Genomic DNA, 19,490 nt, shown 5'->3' on the forward strand with positions numbered 1-19,490 from the left:
GTGATGAGGTGATCGAGGAACACATTGAGTCCAGTCACTGGACAGGCTTCTGTGGACCTCCAAAATGTACAAAGTAAAATTTTTCATTTTCTATTTGACGTTTTTCTATAAACTTTTTTATACCACTTTTTAAAATACTGATCCCCAAATTTTACATCCATGTGTTATTATTGAATTATATCATTTTACCTAAGTTTTAATAGGTAATTTTAGGTGACCAGACTATGACTTTATAGCATGAGAAGGCGTCTTTGATCTTCTGTGTGTGAAAGCCTGGTTGCTTCAGAGAGTCGCACTAATGGTTCATTTGTTACTGATGGACTCATGTGAGGTCCGGTGCTTTGCATTATTCATATAGTAAGACAGAAGGTTGATCTGATCCTCTTAACATATTATTATTTTATTTTCAGGATCTGAAGTCTTTCAGATAATATTCCACTGAAGAGAAACTACTGTACATGCACCGAAGTTCAAAAGATCTAAAAAACAAAGAAAGAAAGACAAGGGGGAAGGACTGCACAATGTGCCATTCAGAAATAATAGAAATTCCAGTTAAAGCACTAAATCAGGTGATAAAAACGTGTAGGTTCCAGCACATATAGAGTTACAGGGTAATGAAGAGGCTGATGAGACAAATAAATAAATAATAAAAAATGATAAATAAATAAAAAGGCCATACACAAGAATGAAGTGGAACTGAAAGTAGCGTATGGAAGATATGTGTGCAAGAATATTATTTTGCAAAGAAACACAAAAATGAATAAACATAATAAACAACAAATATGTTTCACTACAGTCAGCATTTAAACACATCACAAACAAGCTGTGCACTGAATTATGGGATGGCGCTGGTTGACAAGCATCCAGAGTATACTGTGAATCATGTTCTGATGGAACGCGTTATTCATCGCCTAGCAACAGATCTATTATTTTCTGAGCGGTTGGAATCTGGAGTTACAGATTCTAAGTTCTAAAGAATCAACAAAAGCTGTTATTAACGTTTCACACCGAACGGGTATTTACGTAAGAACGCAGTAAGTGGAGTTCTTCAACTGGACTGAGGAGGGCAGCAGTGCGCCTCTGATGCGTCAGAGTCTGACTTCTGTTGTGAAAACGCGTTCGCGTTCTGACTCCTGCGCTGTTTGTCTCGTCGGGCTTCCGTAGGCTGAAGGCGCGGGTTTCGCTGATCTGATCAGAAGGTGAGTGCTCTTTCGCTGCCGTGTTTTCTCGGTTCACGCGTGTTTGTGAAGTCTATGTGCTGTCTGTGTGCAAGATGTGTTCCCTCGGTGTGTTCCCGGCGCCGGTAACGGCTGCACAGACGCTGTTCGAGCGGAACAACGAGCTTCTGTCCGCGCTGGATCCCGGAGAACACTCACAGGTCTGAACGCGTCCTATAATAACCTCCTCACAAACACCAGATCACTGGACCAAACACACTCCGTCTGACCTCTTCACACGAGCCAGGAGTTTAACTCACTGCTCTAACATCTCACACTGACTGACCTCGTCTTGTTCTGGCTTTGATAATATCCTCAGAAGCTGATCACAGACCAGCAGACTGTTGTGTGTGTGTGTGTGTGCAGGTGTGTGATCTGCCCAGTCCTCAGTTCACCAGAGACACCCTGAAGGGTCACAGTCGCCCGGAGAGCAGCAGCAGATCAGCCTTCCTGGACCAGAGAGACACGCTGTGGATGAGGAGCGCCGGGGCCTGGTGAGAGAGAGAGAGCATGTCTACTGACCCCCACTAGACTGGGTGTGAGACACCCTGAGTGTAGAGGATCTGCTCATCTGTGTGTGTGTTTCAGGCGTGACGCGGGTCTGTACGGTCTGTTAGATGAGATCACTAACAGTGCAGATGAAGGTATGTCTCGGACACACTGTGATCACGCAGCGGTCGGTCTCTGGCAGACGTCTGAGTCCCTGTCCTCTTGTGTTTCAGTGCCCAGCTTCCTGGCTGTGGGCTCCTCCTGCGTCCTGGCTCTGCTCAGATGGGCTTCTTCCTTCCACGGCTCTCTGTTTCCACATCTGACGGTGAGTGTGTCCCGGCTGTGGATCTGTGAGGGCGTCACACTGCACTTATAATGGACGCTCTCTCTCTCTCTCTCTCTCTCTCTCTCTCTCTCCGTCCGCTAGCTGAGCAGTGACGAGATGGTGGCAGAGTTCTCCCAGATGCTGGATTGGTAGGTGCTGTGATCGGCTGCAGGTTTATGAGCTGAGCTCAGGAGGTTGTGTGATGTGTGATGATGTTTTCAGGTCTGACAGCGCTCTGAGAAGCTTCGCCTGGCATCCTCACACTGATAAATTCGCTGTGGCTCTGCTGGACGACTCCATCAAGATTTACAAATCTAACAGGTATTCCAGTGGACACAAACACACAGGGCTGGACAGTAATTCAGTATCAAGATGTATCGTGGGACAATGATTTTCAGTAACAGTGATATGATTTTAAAACACATTTGCAATATTTCGATTAGCAGTGTTTTCCATACATTGATTTGTTTGTGAGGCACCAAACTCTTACATTTACATGGACAATGCTGTTGACTCGCCATGTAGAAGTCATTTTCTAAAGAACCACATTATTCACAATTCTGTGTGTCATACCCATTTTTTAAAAATGTGACCCTTTTCCCCCCACAGTCAATAAACCCAACTCCTTAAAACTTTCATTATGCAAATGCGATCGAGAATGCACTTTTGAAATTATCCAAACTAATTTGTTTTGAGCCTTTTGCAATCTATTGCTTCATAACTTGGGAACAACTACAGTACGATACCAAACGGAGGAAGCATAATCCAAATGGGGTTGAATCAAGGCACCTGCTAATAATTTTAAAGAGTGAAAAACCATTTATAAATGCCTTTCTAGCTATAGAATCTCCCGGTAATATACGATCTATTAAACAACACAAATAGTTTACTACAGTTTTTACCTCTATAGCCATATCCTTCATCTGAATCAGAAAGCTATCATCCTTATTTAATTTCATTTTAGATGCATTTTACTCTAGCACTTTTAACTACCTTGGTATTTTTCCTTGTTCAACTGATAAATGTAAGATATATGATACATAAGGAGCAATCACTCTAGCCCAAAAATGCAGGATATTATCAATCCCAGAAGCTTTATTTATTTTTATTTCATTTAAATATGTAAGATCCTCACTTTCGGTAACTGGTCTCATCTTCCACGTTGCTCATAAAAGGATTTCACTAGCATCTTATCAGAATCAGGCCGCTCTGGAAGATGGTTATATAATTTATCAGCTAATGATATGAAATAATGATTAAAAGATTCAGCAACCTCCTTTGGATTAGAAATTCAATTCTCCTCCACCTTTAGGTTCCTATTCGGAGACTTCTCCTCATGTCTAATTAATCTATAAAGCTGAAAACTACTAACTTCCAAATCATTCAAAGAACTTTTTAAAACAATCATTCATTAATTTAATCCAGTTTTTTAATTTAATTGAATTAATTAAGGTTCTGATCGCTGTTTAATTCTTATACGGAGCTGCTCTATCTAGTGCCTTACTGAATAATCCCTAAAAACCCTTTATCAGCTTTATCAACATCTTTACAATCCAGTACAAATGACCAATCAATTCTCTTCTGCTCACCGAGCCTGCATTTATTTGATCCAAAATACAGCAAAAGCAGTGCAATTTGTGAAATATTTTTACTATTTAAAAAAACTGCCTTCCATTTGCATATTTGAAAGTGTAATGTATTTCTGTATTTTCAGCATCATTCCTCCAGTCTTCAGTGTCACATGATCTTCAGAAATCAGAATAATATCATGATTTACTGCTCAAGAAACATTTCTGATTATTATTAATAATAATAATATTTAAAACAGTTGAGTAATTTGTTTCAGGATTCTTTGATGAATATAAAGATCAGCATTTATCTGAAACGAAAAGATTTTGTAACGTAATACACTTTTCCATTCAAAAGCTTTATTATAATAATACTTTTATGTAGCAAGGATGCTTTAAATTGATAGTGATGTCATTTATAACGTTACAAAATATTTTTATTTCAGTTAAATACTCTTCTTCTGAACTTTCTATACAAATTCTACACTGCTGGTTTCAACATAATGAATGTTTTTTGTATAGAAAAATGATTTCTGAAGATCATGTGACTGGAGTAATGATGCTAAAAATAAAGCTTTGGAATCACAGGAATAAATTATACATTTTAAAATGTTATCTTAAATAGTAAAAATATTTCAATGTTACTGGTTTTCTGTATTTTGGATCAAATAAATGCAGACTTGGAAAGAGAATTCTTTAAAAACATTAAAACTTACTGTTCAAAAACTTTTGACTGGCAGTGTATATTAGCCTATAGTTTAAAGTTAAAGATATTAATATTAATTAGGTGAGTCTGAGATGATTATTTGACAGTGATTTCAGATTTCTTGATTGTATGAAGGCTAAATACAAATAAAAGGTGAACATTTATTTATTTATGCATTTTTTTCCCCTTAAAATATGATAGTTTTATAGGAATAGGTTTCATAGACTTGACATTTTTTTTATGAGGTTTTTTTATATAATTTTTTATCATATTGATATCGGAATTATATCGTATCGACCGAAATTAAGACCTATATTGTGATATGAATTTTGTCCATATCGTCCAGCCCTACTTGCATTACATATCAAAAAGTCTGTATTTTAAGTATGTATTTTCTTTTATAAAAGTGTGTATTTTATACTGTGAATCAGAGTTACAGTTACTGCTCCTCGTACACCATAAGTGTGTAGTAACTGCATGTTGGCTGTGTGTTTGTGCCTGTGCTGCAGTTCTCCGACGCCGACGCTGAAGCACCGCTGCCAGAGGTCTGTGTGTGCTCTGCAGTGGAAGCCTCTGTGTGGCTCTGCTCTGGCCGTGGCCTGTCAGTCCTGTCTGCTCATCTGGCACGTGGACCCCGCCTCGCTCTCCACCAGGTACTGCTCCAACACCACTGTAGAGCAGATCCTCACACCGCAGGGGAACACATGTGTGTATGTTTAGGGCAGCGTATCCCAATGGTGGACGCATGCACTGTCTTATCAATCTAAATAAAGCCTGCTGCATCAACACAACAGAGCGCTTCACACCACAAGCGCTCCGGGTCCTCCTGTATTGTAATGATCCACTGAAATGTTTTTATTTTATTATTTATTTTATTTTGATTTGTTCAAGCTGTGCGCCTCTAAAGACGCTGAAGCACCAGTAAGATAAGGCTGGTATGAGAATTTGATGGTATGATAACCTTAAGCAAAAATATCACTGTTATTGTTGTTACAGCTCAGAAAATCTTTGATTTGTTTCCTAAAAATAATAGACTGATATCTTTATTTAACCTAAATCTGTAATTAAATTTGATTTGTTATATACCGGTAATTCATATACATATCATTTATATAATTTAGTTACATAATAATAATCATACACATAATTAGATTGAATAATAAGCTAATTTGAAGCAAAAACAGAATGCTCTGACAAGCTTTGTGAAATGATTCTACATGCCTGAATGAAACCAACAGCAGAAGCTCTGAATGAGATGCAGATTCACTCTCTGACAGCAGGAGGCGCCTCTGGAACAGCAGATACAGACCACATACAGCCTTTCCTTGGTTACCTTGGTTATGTTTCACTTCTAATCTCTCTGTTAATTAGTTTCGGGTGCATAAGAGTTTCATCTGTTTGATCCATCGGGTTGTCCAAACATTTAAAGGTGCTGTATGCAGGATTGACACCCAGTCATTGAAGTCCAAATTAAAAATATTGTAGAGGGTTCTTCAGCAGCTCCCTCCTCCTCAGACTTGACGCACACGCAGGTTGCCAGATTGATGCTCTGATCCCTTCAGTTTGCAAGCTTCCTCGACTGAAAAGAAATGCGCAGTGTTTTCTGCCAACTGGCAACCCGGGGTGTCGAATACAGTTGGGTAAACTGGCAGTGGGTGGGTTTTACAGACCAAAACAAAGTCCAAGATTGAGGCCCGGAACGCACATTTTATTAAATATCTGCAAACATATTATGATATGTGTATGCTTTAGTAGACTCAAAAACATACAGCACCTTTCATTGAAATTACATAAAATTATGTAATTTCAGTGTTTATCTCCATTAATGTGAGTTGAGTATTTAATGTAAATGTGTATATCGATGTGAAAAGTTTAAAGTCGTTGTTTACTTCATCACTTTTCTCACGCCAGGAAAAAAAAGTGCGTACACATGGTATAGAATGTCTGTATGGTGTGGATATATTTACGCCACGTTTTGGTTACTGCATGATGATTGAAATCGCACAAATGGCCTTAAGCTGTTACCTAAATAAACTGTGGAAAAAACATCATGTAATGAGCGCTGCACGAGCTTGCGGCGCCATCTGCAGGACAGTTAAGCGCTCAAATCATTCAAAGCGCCAAACGCGAAACTCGTTATTTGACCCAGTGACTTATGAATGGCGGTGAGAATTTGAGATGGGTAGTGCCGTCATAAAATTACCAACAGTTTTGATGTAATTATATATTAGACTGTAGTATGTCTGCTGTTACAGTGCTGTTTTTAGTTGTGATTCACTGTTAGTGCTGCACTCGGTTTGAGCCACTTTTATTTGCATTTGTGAATGCAACATTCATCATTGGAAACATTTTAAATGTGCTGTTGTTTACAAAGAGAAGTTTCAGTGTCAAAATCCTTCAGAAATCATTCTGATATGCAGATTTGCTGCTCAATAAACATTTCTCATTATCAATGTTAGAAACCGTTTTGCTGCTTAATATTTTTTTTTGTGAAAACAATGATTCAACTTAAACATTAAGATTTAAAAAGGAGAGCGAAATTCATAATTTTATTCATTATGCAAGAAAGTGACAAAAAGTAAGGATATTTAATTTATTTAAAACATTTGATAAATGCAAATAAATGCTGTTCATTTAAACTTTATATTTATTAAAAAAATCCTGAAAAATAGTGTATCATTTCCACACAAAAAATGAAGCAGCAAAATTGTTTTCAACATTGATAATCTAAAATGTTATTTATGATGAGCATAAAATACGTATTTCAAAATTATTAATAATTGTAACGTTTTCAAACTTTTGACAAGTGCTTTATTATTATTATTATTATTAATAATTCTATATACTTTACTATAATATATTATAGCACTTTATTATAGAGATCGACCGATATGGGTTTTTCTCTAGCCGATGCCGATGTTTAGAGGTCAGGGTCAGCCGATGGCCGATATGTGCTGCCGATTTTTAGGGCCGATATCTTGAAGTTTTCCCCTTCATTTGAATGCTAAAATGTCACACTAATAATAAGTGGATGCACAACATTTCTAAACTTATCATTTATTGAGCACTGACTTGAACCATCTCTCGAATCTTAATTTTGTGCACTGCACGGTATTAAAATAATGTATCCAAAGTTAACCAAACAAAATCAATGAACTGACCAAGTATTAAATATATAAAACAGGTAATATATATATATATATATTATATATATTTACATAAGTTTTAGAGCATTTATCAAGTAGAATTTTTCAAGTTTGTTGGAACATAAATGTAAACTTAAATATATATTTAAATAAATACAATTTTAAAAATAAAAATCTGAAAAATATAAAAAAAAAAATATATATATAAAAAATAAATAACAGTAGTGCTGCAAACACACTAGCAACCAGCAACATTTGTGTTTGGTATAAATGACACAGAACATCTAAAGTGCATTCTAATTTCAAACTTGCATCGCAGTCTGTTCATTATTAAAATAAAGTACAGTCAACCAAACACATAAAAGGTTACACTGGTCAGTTTAAACAGACCGTAGTATACCGGTCCACTCTGCTGTTATGCCAAGGAGGTTTTTACTCATGTGTAGAGAATGATCTTTCCGTCTAGTTTACATTAAATAAATAAAAAATATTATAGTTTAACATTCAGATACATTGCGAATATGGAAACATTTGGATATATGCAGAACGAGACGTGAGCAATAACCTCCAAATACATCTGGTCAAACCCGCGCTCGCTCGTCCTCGTATGGATCGGATCATTGTTCGGATAAGCAAAAAAAAGGCCAAGACAAATAAACATACGTTTTGTCTTTTTTTTTATTAACATTAAATTATTAAATTAAAATATAAGAAATCAACTTAAAGTGCACATAATATCTTCTTTTTAACATAATAGCCCGACTTCTCATCTCCCAGTGTGCTGTGATGAAGAGAGCAGTTATCGTCACAGAGCTCTCCGTCCCCCTGGACGTCCACCCGTCTGTCGTGAGCGCAACAGAGGATGCTCGGGATAGTTCATCCACAACTGTTTTCTTCTCCTGTTCATAAAGATCTGGCACAATCTTTTCACTCTAACTTCTTTCCTCATCATTATATCTGACAGGGAATCCAAAATGAACCGGGCGTTCAAGCTCCTCCGTTCCTCCGCTCGCCATGACCACTGAGTGTGGACTAAACATGCGCAACTTTTTTTTTTCATAAATCAATCCGCTGGTCACGTGTGTGCCAAACCGAAGATATTGATCCGAACGGATCACGGATCAATGATGATCCGTTGCACCACTACTATAGTGTGTCATTTATTGCAGATGCGTTTTAAAATACAACAACGAGCACCACGAAACCATTTAAAGAGGCGCTTTCAGTGGTCTCCTTGACGGGAAACAGTCAACAAAGTAAAATGATCTCCAACGTATGGCGCGCTCTCTTCATTTTATCAAATGATCATAATCACATCTATTCATTTTACAGTCCTGCTACTAGCATTTTATTCAGACTAAAACCCCTTTAATTCGGATGAGAAAGCTTTTTTTCCAAGTGGCTTTTGCACATTATAATAATACCGCTGCAGACGCATTTTGCAGCATTAAAGTAATTAATTGATCATTAATTTAAACGACGATCGATCATGGAAATGATCAAATATTGACATCCCTAAATACAAATGAGTTGGATGGAAAACTGGTTATTGTCTGCATCAAACCATGCTTCCGAACAAATGTGATTCACGGTTCTGGGCAGCTCCAGGACAGCTGTCTCTCCGAGCGCGGTGCTGTCTGTGAGCGGCGGAGTAACGTCAGAGACAGTTTACTTTGGTAACGTCACGCTGCAGTGTTTGTTAGAGCTGCCAACTTCTCCACCCCATTTACAGAGTGAAATTCTCTGACTACCTTTATCTCCCAGGACTGCTGTTGAATCTTCCAAAAGTTTTGGCTTGGGGTGCTTCACATGCTGCTGCAGCACTTTCCACCGCACCAATAACACGGGGCTGCCCGCTGACGTGCCTGACTTTAAATCGGTGCTACTAAACACGTATATCGGCCGATGCCGATATATTAAAAAATGACAAATATCGGCCCGATATATCGGCCGGCCGATATATCGGTCGACCTCTACTTTATTATACTATTATATTGTGGTCATGATTATGAAATGCTGTCTTTTAGGTTTTACAGGACAGTATGTATTTTTACAATAAAAGATCTATCTTTTAATATGCTAAAATAGATGTTTTTAATAATGAGTGCTTGGGTTGTGGCTATTGGGTGTGGTCAGATTGTCCTTCTATTTTGTCTCTAGCTGATCACGTGAAGCATGTCTGTGTATGTCAAAATCATGATTAAATTGGAAATCGCAAAATTTATTAAAGAAATCACACTAGGTTTTTTTAGTCATATCGCACAGCCCTAGCTTAAATGATGACTTTTCTTATTTTGTAAAATAAAAGGGAAAATATAACAATTCTCAGAAGCCACAGTCCTTTGACTTTTTTTTTTAAACAAAGCATCTGGGTACCCAGATGGAAATTTTTAACTTTTACTTATATATACTGGCAAAGGGCATCTCAGGAACCACACTCCAGTGGTTTGAGTCTTACCTATCAGATAGGTCCTTCAAAGTATCTTGGAGAGGTGAGGTGTCCAAGTCACAACATCTAACTACTGGGGTGCCTCAGGGCTCAGTTCTTGGACCACTTCTTTTCTCTGTCTACATGGCATCATTAGGTTCGGTCATTCAGAAACATGGCTTTTCATATCACTGCTATGCTGATGACACTCAACTCTTCCTCTCATTCCATCCTGATGATCCGACGGTAGCTATTCGCATCTCAGCTTGAATAACAGACATTTCTTCCTGGATGATGGACCATCACCTTCAACTCAACCTTGCCAAGACAGAACTGCTTGTGATTCCAGCAAACCCATCGTTTCATCACAATTTCACCATCAAGTTAAGCACATCAACCATAATTCCTTCAAAAATGGCTAGAAGCCTTGGAGTTATGATTGATGATCAGCTGACTTTCTCAGAGCACATTGCTAAAACTGTCCGATCCTGCAGATTTGCTTTATTCAACATCAAGAAGATCAGATCCTTTCTTTGGGAACATGCTGCACAACTCCTTGTTCAAGCTCTTGTTCTGTCCAGGCTGGACTATTGCAATGCCCTCTTGGCAGGTCTTCCAGCCAGTTCTATCAAACCTTTACAATTAATCCAAAATGCGGCAGCAAGAAATTTTTTATGAGCCAAAAATAATACGCGTCACACCTCTGTTTATCAGTTTGCACTGGCCACCAATAGCTGCTCGCATAAAATTCAAGGCATTGACGTTTGTCTTCAAAACTACCACTGGCTCTGCACCCATTTACCTAAATGTATTACTTCAGACTTATGTGCCCTCTAGAAGCTTGCGTTCTGTATGTGAACGTTGCTTGATTGTGCCATCCCGAAGAAGCACAAAGTCACTTTTACTGACTTTTAAATTAAATGTTCCCTCCTGGTGGAATGACCTCCCCAACTCAATCCGAGCATCTTCGAGAATCGGCTAAAAACACACCACTTACATCTTTATTTGACCCTCTAACTTTAAAACTCACTATTCTAATTCTATTCTTTAAAAAATTTCTAATCTTTTTTTATTTTATTTTATTTTTATTTATTATATTTAAAAGCCCTTGCAACATGTACTGCATTTAAGCTAACTGAGACTTGTTATAGCACTTGTATATCATTGCTTTTTTGTTGATTTTGATTGCTTCCATTGTCCTCATTTGTAAGTTGCTTTGGATAAAAGCATCTGCTAAATGACTAAATATAATGTAAATGTAGTTTGCAAATGTCTTGGCTCCACAGTAGAAAAAGCTGTTTTGTCTTTATGGTTCCAATATTTATGGAGGGCACTGTGTGTGCAACATTCATTAGGAAAACAGAGTCAATAATGCAAAAATGATAGTTAAGGCAGTTCATCATTGAATTCAGTGATGTCATCTCTGTTCAGTTAAATAGTGTCTGTGCATTTATTTGCAATCAAGTCAACGATATCGCTGTAGATGAAGTGTCCCCAACTAAGCAAGCCAGAGGCGACAGCGGCAAGGAACCGAAACTCCATCGGTGACAGAATGGAGAAAAAAACCTTGGGAGAAACCAGGCTCAGTTGGGGGGCCAGTTCTCCTCTGACCAGACGAAACCAGTAGTTCAATTCCAGGCTGCAGCAAAGTCAGATTGTGCAGAAGAATCATCTGTTTCCTGTGGTCTTGTCCTGGTGGTCCTCTGAGACAAGGTCTTTACAGGAGATCTGTATCTGGGGCTCTAGTTGTCCTGGTCTCCGCTGTCTTTCAGGGATGTAGAGGTCCTTTCTAGGTGATGATCCACCATCTGGTCTGGATACGTGCTGGATCTGGGTGACTGCAGTGACCCTCTGATCTGGACACAGACTGGATCTGGTGACCTCGGAACAAGAGAGAAACAGACAAATATTAGCGTAGATGCCATTCTTCTAATGATGTAGCAAGTACATAGGTTGTTATGGGAAGTGTTTCCGGTTCCGGTTTACCTAATTAATGCAGCCTAAAAATCCTTTAACGGATTTGGATAATAAAAACATATTAGTATGTTATGTGTATGCCAGGTTAAAGAGATGGGTCTTTAATCTAGATTTAAACTGCAAGAGTGTGTCTGCCTCCCGAACAATGTTAGGTAGGTTATTCCAGAGTTTGGGCGCCAAATAGGACAAGGATCTGCCGCCTGAAGTTGATTTTGATATTCTAGGTATTATCAAATTGCCTGAGTTTTGAGAACGTAGCGGACGTAGAGGATTATAATGTAAAAGGAGCTCATTCAAATACTGAGGTGCTAAACCATTCAGGGCTTTATAAGTAATAAGCAATATTTTAAAATCTATACGATGCTTGATAGGGAGCCAGTGCAGTGTTGACAGGACCGGGCTAATATGGTCATACTTCCTGGTTCTAGTAAGAACTCTTGCTGCTGCATTTTGGACTAGCTGTAGTTTGTTTACTAAGCGTGCAGAACAACCACCAAATAAAGCATTACAATAATCTAACGGTCATAAATGCATGGATTAACATTTCTGCATTTGACATTGAGAGCATAGGCCGTAATTTAGATATATTTTTGAGATGGAAAAATGCAGTTTTACAAATGCTAGAAACGTGCCTTTCTAAGGAAAGATTGCGATCAAATAGCACACCTAGGTTCCTAACTGATGACGAAGAATTGACAGAGCAACCATCAAGTCTTAGACAGTGTTCTAGGTTATTACAAGCAGAGTTTTTAGGTCCTATAATTAACACCTCTGTTTTTTCAGAATTTAGCAGTAAGAAATTACTCGTCATCCAGTTTTTTATATCGACTATGCAATCCATTAGTTTTTCAAATTGGTGTGTTTCACCGGGCTGCAAAGAAATATAGAGCTGAGTATCATCAGCATTACAGTGAAAGCTAACACCATGTTTCCTGATGATATCTCCCAAGGGTAACATATAAAGCGTGAAGAGTAGCGGCCCTAGTACTGAGCCTTGAGGTACTCCATACTGCACTTGTGATCGATAGGATACATCTTCATTCACTGCTACGAACTGATGGCGGTCATATAAGTACGATTTAAACCATGCTAATGCACTTCCACTGATGCCAACAAAGTGTTCAAGTCTATGCAAAAGAATGTTGTGGTCAATTGTGTCAAACGCAGCACTAAGATCCAATAAAACTAATAGAGAGATACACCCACGATCAGATGATAAGAGCAGATCATTTGTAACTCTAAGAAGAGCAGTCTCAGTACTATGATACGGTCTAAAACCTGACTGGAAATCCTCACATATACCATTTTTCTCTAAGAAGGAATGTAATTGTGTGGATACCACCTTTTCTAGCATCTTGGACAGAAAAGGGAGATTCGAGATTGGTCTATAATTAACTAGTTCTTTGGGGTCAAGTTGTGGTTTTTTGATGAGAGGCTTAATAACAGCCAGTTTGAAGGTTTTGGGGACATGTCCTAATGACAATGAGGAATTAATAATAGTCAGAAGAGGATCTATGACTTCTGGAAGCACCTCTTTCAGGAGCTTAGATGGTATAGGGTCCAACATACATGTTGTTGGTTTAGATGATTTAACAAGTTTATACAATTCTTCCTCTCCTATGGTAGAGAATGAGTGGAACTGTTCCTCAGGGGGTCTATAGTGCACTGTCTGATGTGATACTGTAGCTGACGGCTGAATGGTTGCAATTTTATCTCTAATAGTATTGATTTTAGAAGTAAAGTAGTTCATAAAGTCATTACTGCTGTGGTGTTGGGAAATGTCAACACTTGTTGATGCACAACGTATCAATGCAACCTACAAATGAGAGAACGTTTACTTTGCTTTCTTGGGTTTTCACTTTTGTGAAAAATAAATCCTGTTTGATTTGAGTGACCAGTGTTCATTGAATCGATTGTAAAATCGATTTTGCATGTCTAAAGTTTTATACGGCAAATAACACCAAATATAGGTAAATCCACGGACAACAGGCAGGAGGAATGTAAAGATTCAATATATTGGTAAAGACCAATATTTCTGTTGATTTATTGGCGTGAAGTTACGTGCACAATGACAAACAGGAGTGCAACATTCTCGAAAAACAATAAGCAGAGCGGACTGCCATAACAATGCAAAACATTTACTGCACGCTTCAACATGGCTGTGTTTACGATTAGAAATGTCAACAACAACAAAAAAATCGCATAGGCGATTTTCTTAGGCTTTCAAAAAAAAAATTCCGAATATTCGTCGAATTTAAAATAAAAATCCACATTCGAATGCGCATTCGAATTTTAGGTGTGCATTAAGGAAGCTGCCTTATGAGCCCCGGTACATGTTCCAGTCCACCTCGCCGCGCGCACAGCTGTGTCTACACAACTCTCAAAGGCGGACAAGCTCGACACGCAGTATCTGCTTTCTCATCTTTCACCTCGTGTACGCGCACGAGATGCGATGACGATGTATGTGTCATTGCATTATAAGGTTATGTTAGCCTATCCAGTTAAAGCCACTTAAAAAAAAAAAAAAAAAAAGAACATCATTGTGGAGAAGATTCTTGTTTACATCAAAACTGAAACCAAGCCGTTCACACAGAACGAATATTTCGCGCATTTTCTAGAAGGACACCGTTGGACTTTAAAAACTAATTTATGTATTAATTTAATTTTCTAAAAATATCTCGAGACTTTGTTGGGTTTTTGTTCCCCATCCCACTGCATCTCATGTTTTTAAATGAAAAAAAATGTATCCTGTGTGACTGGTTTTCCGCCTTTTTTATTTAACAATGCATGCATACATGACGCTGTTTTGTTTATAGTTCTTTAAACAACTTATTTAATAATAATTGGTTCATAAACATTATTTTAAAAAAAAATTTCACAGTCATGTATTCTAATGCTTTGAATAAACATGCAGTAATATTTTGCTTGATGCGCTATCTTGAGCCTCAGAAGAGAAGCAAAAAGCTTTTCTTCACCCTAACTGAAATTATGCATTTAAAATTCGAACAAAATTCAAATTTTGATCATATTGAAGTAAAAAAATTTGAATTTAGTTTTTCAGCTATTTTGACAGCCCTAGGCGATTCAAGCCGAAACTGTATGAGACTGAATACCGGCTGAATTCACATTTCTGTTGTAAAAAGAGAAACATTGTGCAGAAGTATTATTTGCTGTTATGCGTGTTTGTCCGAAGCTGCAGTTGCTGTGTGACGCATGTTCAAAAAAAAAAAAACCTGGACGCGCTCCGAGAGAAGGTCGTTAAAATCATTTTCTTATTTTCGTTTTCGAAACTTGTGTTGGTTGATTCGTGCTTTATTCGTGCAATAGATTTTCGAACATAAAGTGACAGTCGACACGGTCACGGTTTTAGACTAGAGAGGAGAAGGGATGGGAAAAGATCTGGGCACAGTTTTTCCAGAACTTCGTGCCAAGTTAAAGTGGTGTCGAGCTGTTTTAATGAATGTTTTAGATGTATTATGGTGCCCGAACCCGTATGACTTTGAACAGAGACCGGGAACATTTAGTTTACTGCAGCCGCAGCCATCATTACCAAGCGCGAGCCGTTGACTCTGACACTGAGAGTATGAGACGAAGCGAACGCACAGGCCACAGTGTGACATCCGTGTTAACACAGATGACGTCAAGGGTTTTTTCTTTTATAAAAGATAGCCTTCGTTTGTATGTAGGCCAAGGCAATTCATATATTTACAAAACTTACTTAAATAGTATAATTAATAGTAGTTTATTGTGTTTGTATTAGTTGTTTGAAGAGTAAAAAAATAATTGGTCGGTCTTAACGCAAATTTACAATCGGCAAGTCGGCCGGACTAAAAGCAAAAAATAAAATAAAAATTGAGTCGGTGCTAAATTGACAGGGTCGGTCGGGTTCTGGCAAACAAGAATATTTTTAAGGATGGCCTTATTTATGCCGACATAAAGGACATTGCAGTAATCTAGTCTTGTAAATATAAATGCATGAATGAGCTTTTCGAGGTCACGAGTGGACAGAAATGGTTTCACTTTCGCTATTAATCTCAAATGATAGAAACAAGACTTAATGACAGAATAAATTTGTCTCTCAAACCTGAGATCACTGTCAAAAAGAACACCTAAATTCCGGACTAATGGCTTACAAAAGGGGGCTAAATCACCCAGATCATCAAGATTATTTGGAACTCCAAACCACACGACTTCAGTTTTCTCTTCATTTAGTTTTAAAAAATTGGAAGATAACCATAATTTAATGTCATGTATACAATTACCCAACAACTCTATTTAGTTCTTGCTGTTCTTTTTCAGAGGGAGATAAATTTGCATATCATCTGCATAAAAGTGAAAGGGGATTCCATGCTTGCTAAAAATTGACCCAAGGGGTAGCAAATACAAGGAAAACAAGATTGGGCCAAGAATGGACCCCTGTGGAACCCCACTGAGCAGAGAAGCAGGTTGTAAACGATCTCGACCAATATTTACCGAAAAAGTTCTATTTAAAAGAAAAGACTTGAACCATGCAAGCGCTGTACCTTGAATTCTTACTACATTTTCTAGACGTGAGAGTAAAATATCATGGTCAATGGTATCAAACGCAGCGCTAAGGTCCAGTAAAACAAGAACTGCTGAAGACCCCGAGTCAACTGCAGTCAGCAAATCATTTAAAACCCTGATCAAGGCAGACTAAAACCTGACTGAAAAACTTCAAAGATATCGTTCTGAATCAAAAAGCTATTTATTTGATTCAAAACGACCTTCTCCAAAACCTTGGACAAAAAAGGTAACTTCGAGATTGACCGGTAATTTGATACAACAGAAGGGTCCAAATTAGTTTTTTTTTCAAAAGGGGCTGGACAAGAGCGCATTTAAAGTGTTTAGGAACAACTCCAGTTAAAAGACTATTGTTTATAATGACTAAAATACTGTGGCCAAGAACATCAAATGCGTCCTTTATCAATTTAGCTGGAATAATGTCTAATGAACAGTCAGTTAGTTTTGACTGCTTGATTACCTCAGCTAGTGACTGCAAAGAGATCATTTCTAACCCTATTCGTAAATTCCTAACCCTAACCCTAAAATGGTCAAATGTAACAAATGGTGGCCGAACAACAGAAGGATCAAACAAACTAGGTTTGATTGTAGTTTTAATGTCCGAGATCTTTCGGACAAAGTAATCCAAAAAAGTCTCACAAGTAATGGGTGGCAGATGGAATAGCACATCTAATTTTGGATTAAAAACTGAAATTTACTATTTTAAAACTTGCGGCTTACTACTATTTTTTGTAATTATGTCAGCAAAGTAATTCCTCTTAGCCATCTGTACGGTATTCTGATAGTTATCTTGAGACTCCCGTATGTAAAAATCGATTTTGCATGTCTAGATGCATTTTATACAGCAAATAACACCAAATATAGGTAAATCCACAGACAACGGACAGGACGAATGTAAAGATTCAATATATTGGTAAAGCCCAATATTTCTGATGATTTATTGGTGTGAAGTTACGTGCACAATGACAAACAGGAGTGCAACATTCTCAAAAAACAATAAGCAGAGCGGACTGCCATAACAATGCAAAACATTTACTGCAGGCTTCAACATGGCTGTGTTTACGATTAGAAATGTCAACAACAACAAAAAATTGCATACGTAGGCGATTCTAGCCCGAATCTGTATCTGTATGCATGAGACTGTCTGAAAACCGGCAGAATTCACATTTCTGTTGTAAAAAGAGAAACACTGTGCAGAAGTATTATTTACTGTTATGCGTGTTTGTCCGAAGCTGGAGGTGCTGTGTGACGCATGTTCAAAAAAAAAGCACTGTACGCGCTCCAAGAGAAGGCCATTAAAAACTTTTTCATATTTTCGTTTTCGAAACTTGTGTTGGTTGGTCCAATCGATTTGTGCAATAGATTTTCAAAGTTTTAGACTAGACGGGATAAGGGATGGGAAAAGATCTGGGCACAGTTTTTCCAGAACTTCGTGCCAAGTCAAAGCGGTGTCGAGCTGTTTTAATGAATGTTTTAGATGTACAGTCGTGGCCAAAAGTTTTGAGAATTACATAAATATTGGAAATTGGAAAAGTTGCTGCTTAAGTTTTTATAATAGCAATTTGCATATACTCCAGAATGTTATGAAGAGTGATCAGATGAATTGCATAGTCCTTCTTTGCCATGAAAATGAACTCAATCCCAAAAAAACCTTTCCACTGCATTTGATTGCTGTCATTAAAGGAACTGCTGAGATCATTTCAGTAATCGTCTTGTTAACTCAGGTGAGAATGTTGACGAGCACAAGGCTGGAGATCATTATGTCAGGCTGATTGGGTTAGAATGGCAGACTTGACATGTTAAAAGGAGGGTGATGCTTGAAATCATTGTTCTTCCATTGTTAACCATGGTGACCTGCAAAGAAACGCGTGCAGCCATCATTGCGTTGCATAAAAATGGCTTCACAGGCAAGGATATTGTGGCTACTAAGATTGCACCTAAATCAACAATTTATAGGATCATCAAGAACTTCAAGGAAAGAGGTTCAATTCTTGTAAAGAAGGCTTCAGGGCGTCCAAGAAAGTCCAGCAAGCGCCAGGATGGTCTCCTAAAGAGGATTGAGCTGCGGGATCGGAGTGCCACCAGTGCAGAGCTTGCTCAGGAATGGCAGCAGGCAGGTGTGAGCGCATCTGCACGTACAGTGAGGCCAAGACTTCTGGAAGATGGCCTGGTGTCAAGAAGGGCAGCAAAGAAGCCACTTCTCTCCAAAAAAACATCAGGGACAAGATTGATCTTCTGCAGAAAGTATAGTGAATGGACTGCTGAGTATTGGGGCAAAGTCATATTCTCAGATGAAGCCCCTTTCCGATTGTTTGGGGCATCTGGAAAAAGGCTTGTCCGGAGAAGAAAAGGTGAGCGCTACCATCAGTCCTGTGTCATGCCAACAGTAAAGCATCCTGACACCATTCATGTGTGGGGTTGCTTCTCATCCCAGGGAGTGGGCTCACTCACAATTCTGCCCAAAAACACAGCCATGAATAAAGAATGGTACCAAAACACCCTCCAACAGCAACTTCTTCCAACAATCCAACAACAGTTTGGTGAAGAACAATGCATTTTCCAGCACGATGGAGCACCGTGCCATAAGGCAAAAGTGATAACTAAGTGGCTCGGGGACCAGAATGTTGAAATTTTGGGTCCATGGCCTGGAAACTCCCCAGATCTTAATCCCATTGAGAACTTGTGGTCAATCCTCAAGAGGCGGGTGGACAAATAAAAAAACCAACTAATTGTGACAAACTCCAAGAAGTGATTATGAAAGAATGGGTTGCTATCAGTCAGGATTTGGCCCAGAAGTTGATTGAGAGCATGCCCAGTCGAATTGCAGAGGTCTTGAAAAAGAAGGGCCAACACTGCAAATACTGACTCTTTGCATAAATGTCATGTAATTGTCGATAAAAGCCTTTTAAATGTATGAAGCGCTTGTAATTATATTTCAGTACATCATAGAAACAACTAAAACAAAGATCTAAAAGCATTTAGTTTACTGCAGCCGCAGCCATCATTACCAAGAGCGAACCGTTGACTCTGACAGTGAATGAGAATGAGACGATTTTTGAGAAAAAAAAATTGAGTCGGTCCTAAATTGACAG

General features: G+C 38.3%; 1 protein-coding gene across 2 annotated transcripts in view; it reads left to right on the plus strand.

The window, feature by feature from the left end:
• Window positions 1-1,144: 1,144 nt before the first annotated feature.
• aaas (achalasia, adrenocortical insufficiency, alacrimia) overlaps window positions 1,145-19,490 on the plus strand; it is a 29,087-nt gene continuing 10,741 nt past the window's right edge. Inside the window, exons 1-8 of one of the 2 annotated variants that reach the window (XM_059547041.1) lie at window positions 1,158-1,199; window positions 1,273-1,378; window positions 1,584-1,711; window positions 1,806-1,861; window positions 1,940-2,031; window positions 2,134-2,180; window positions 2,254-2,352; window positions 4,815-4,958. In XM_059547041.1, the coding sequence (XP_059403024.1) occupies window positions 1,274-1,378; window positions 1,584-1,711; window positions 1,806-1,861; window positions 1,940-2,031; window positions 2,134-2,180; window positions 2,254-2,352; window positions 4,815-4,958 (671 nt within the window). In that variant the 5' untranslated portion in view covers window positions 1,158-1,199; window position 1,273. Of the gene's footprint in view, window positions 1,379-1,583; window positions 1,712-1,805; window positions 1,862-1,939; window positions 2,032-2,133; window positions 2,181-2,253; window positions 2,353-4,814; window positions 4,959-19,490 lie in introns of both variants that reach the window. The other variant, XM_059547040.1, reaches the window with a different exon arrangement.

The sequence above is a fragment of the Carassius carassius genome, unplaced genomic scaffold (assembly GCF_963082965.1).
Source record: "Carassius carassius unplaced genomic scaffold, fCarCar2.1 SCAFFOLD_58, whole genome shotgun sequence".
NCBI classification, from domain to species: Eukaryota; Metazoa; Chordata; class Actinopteri; order Cypriniformes; family Cyprinidae; genus Carassius; species Carassius carassius.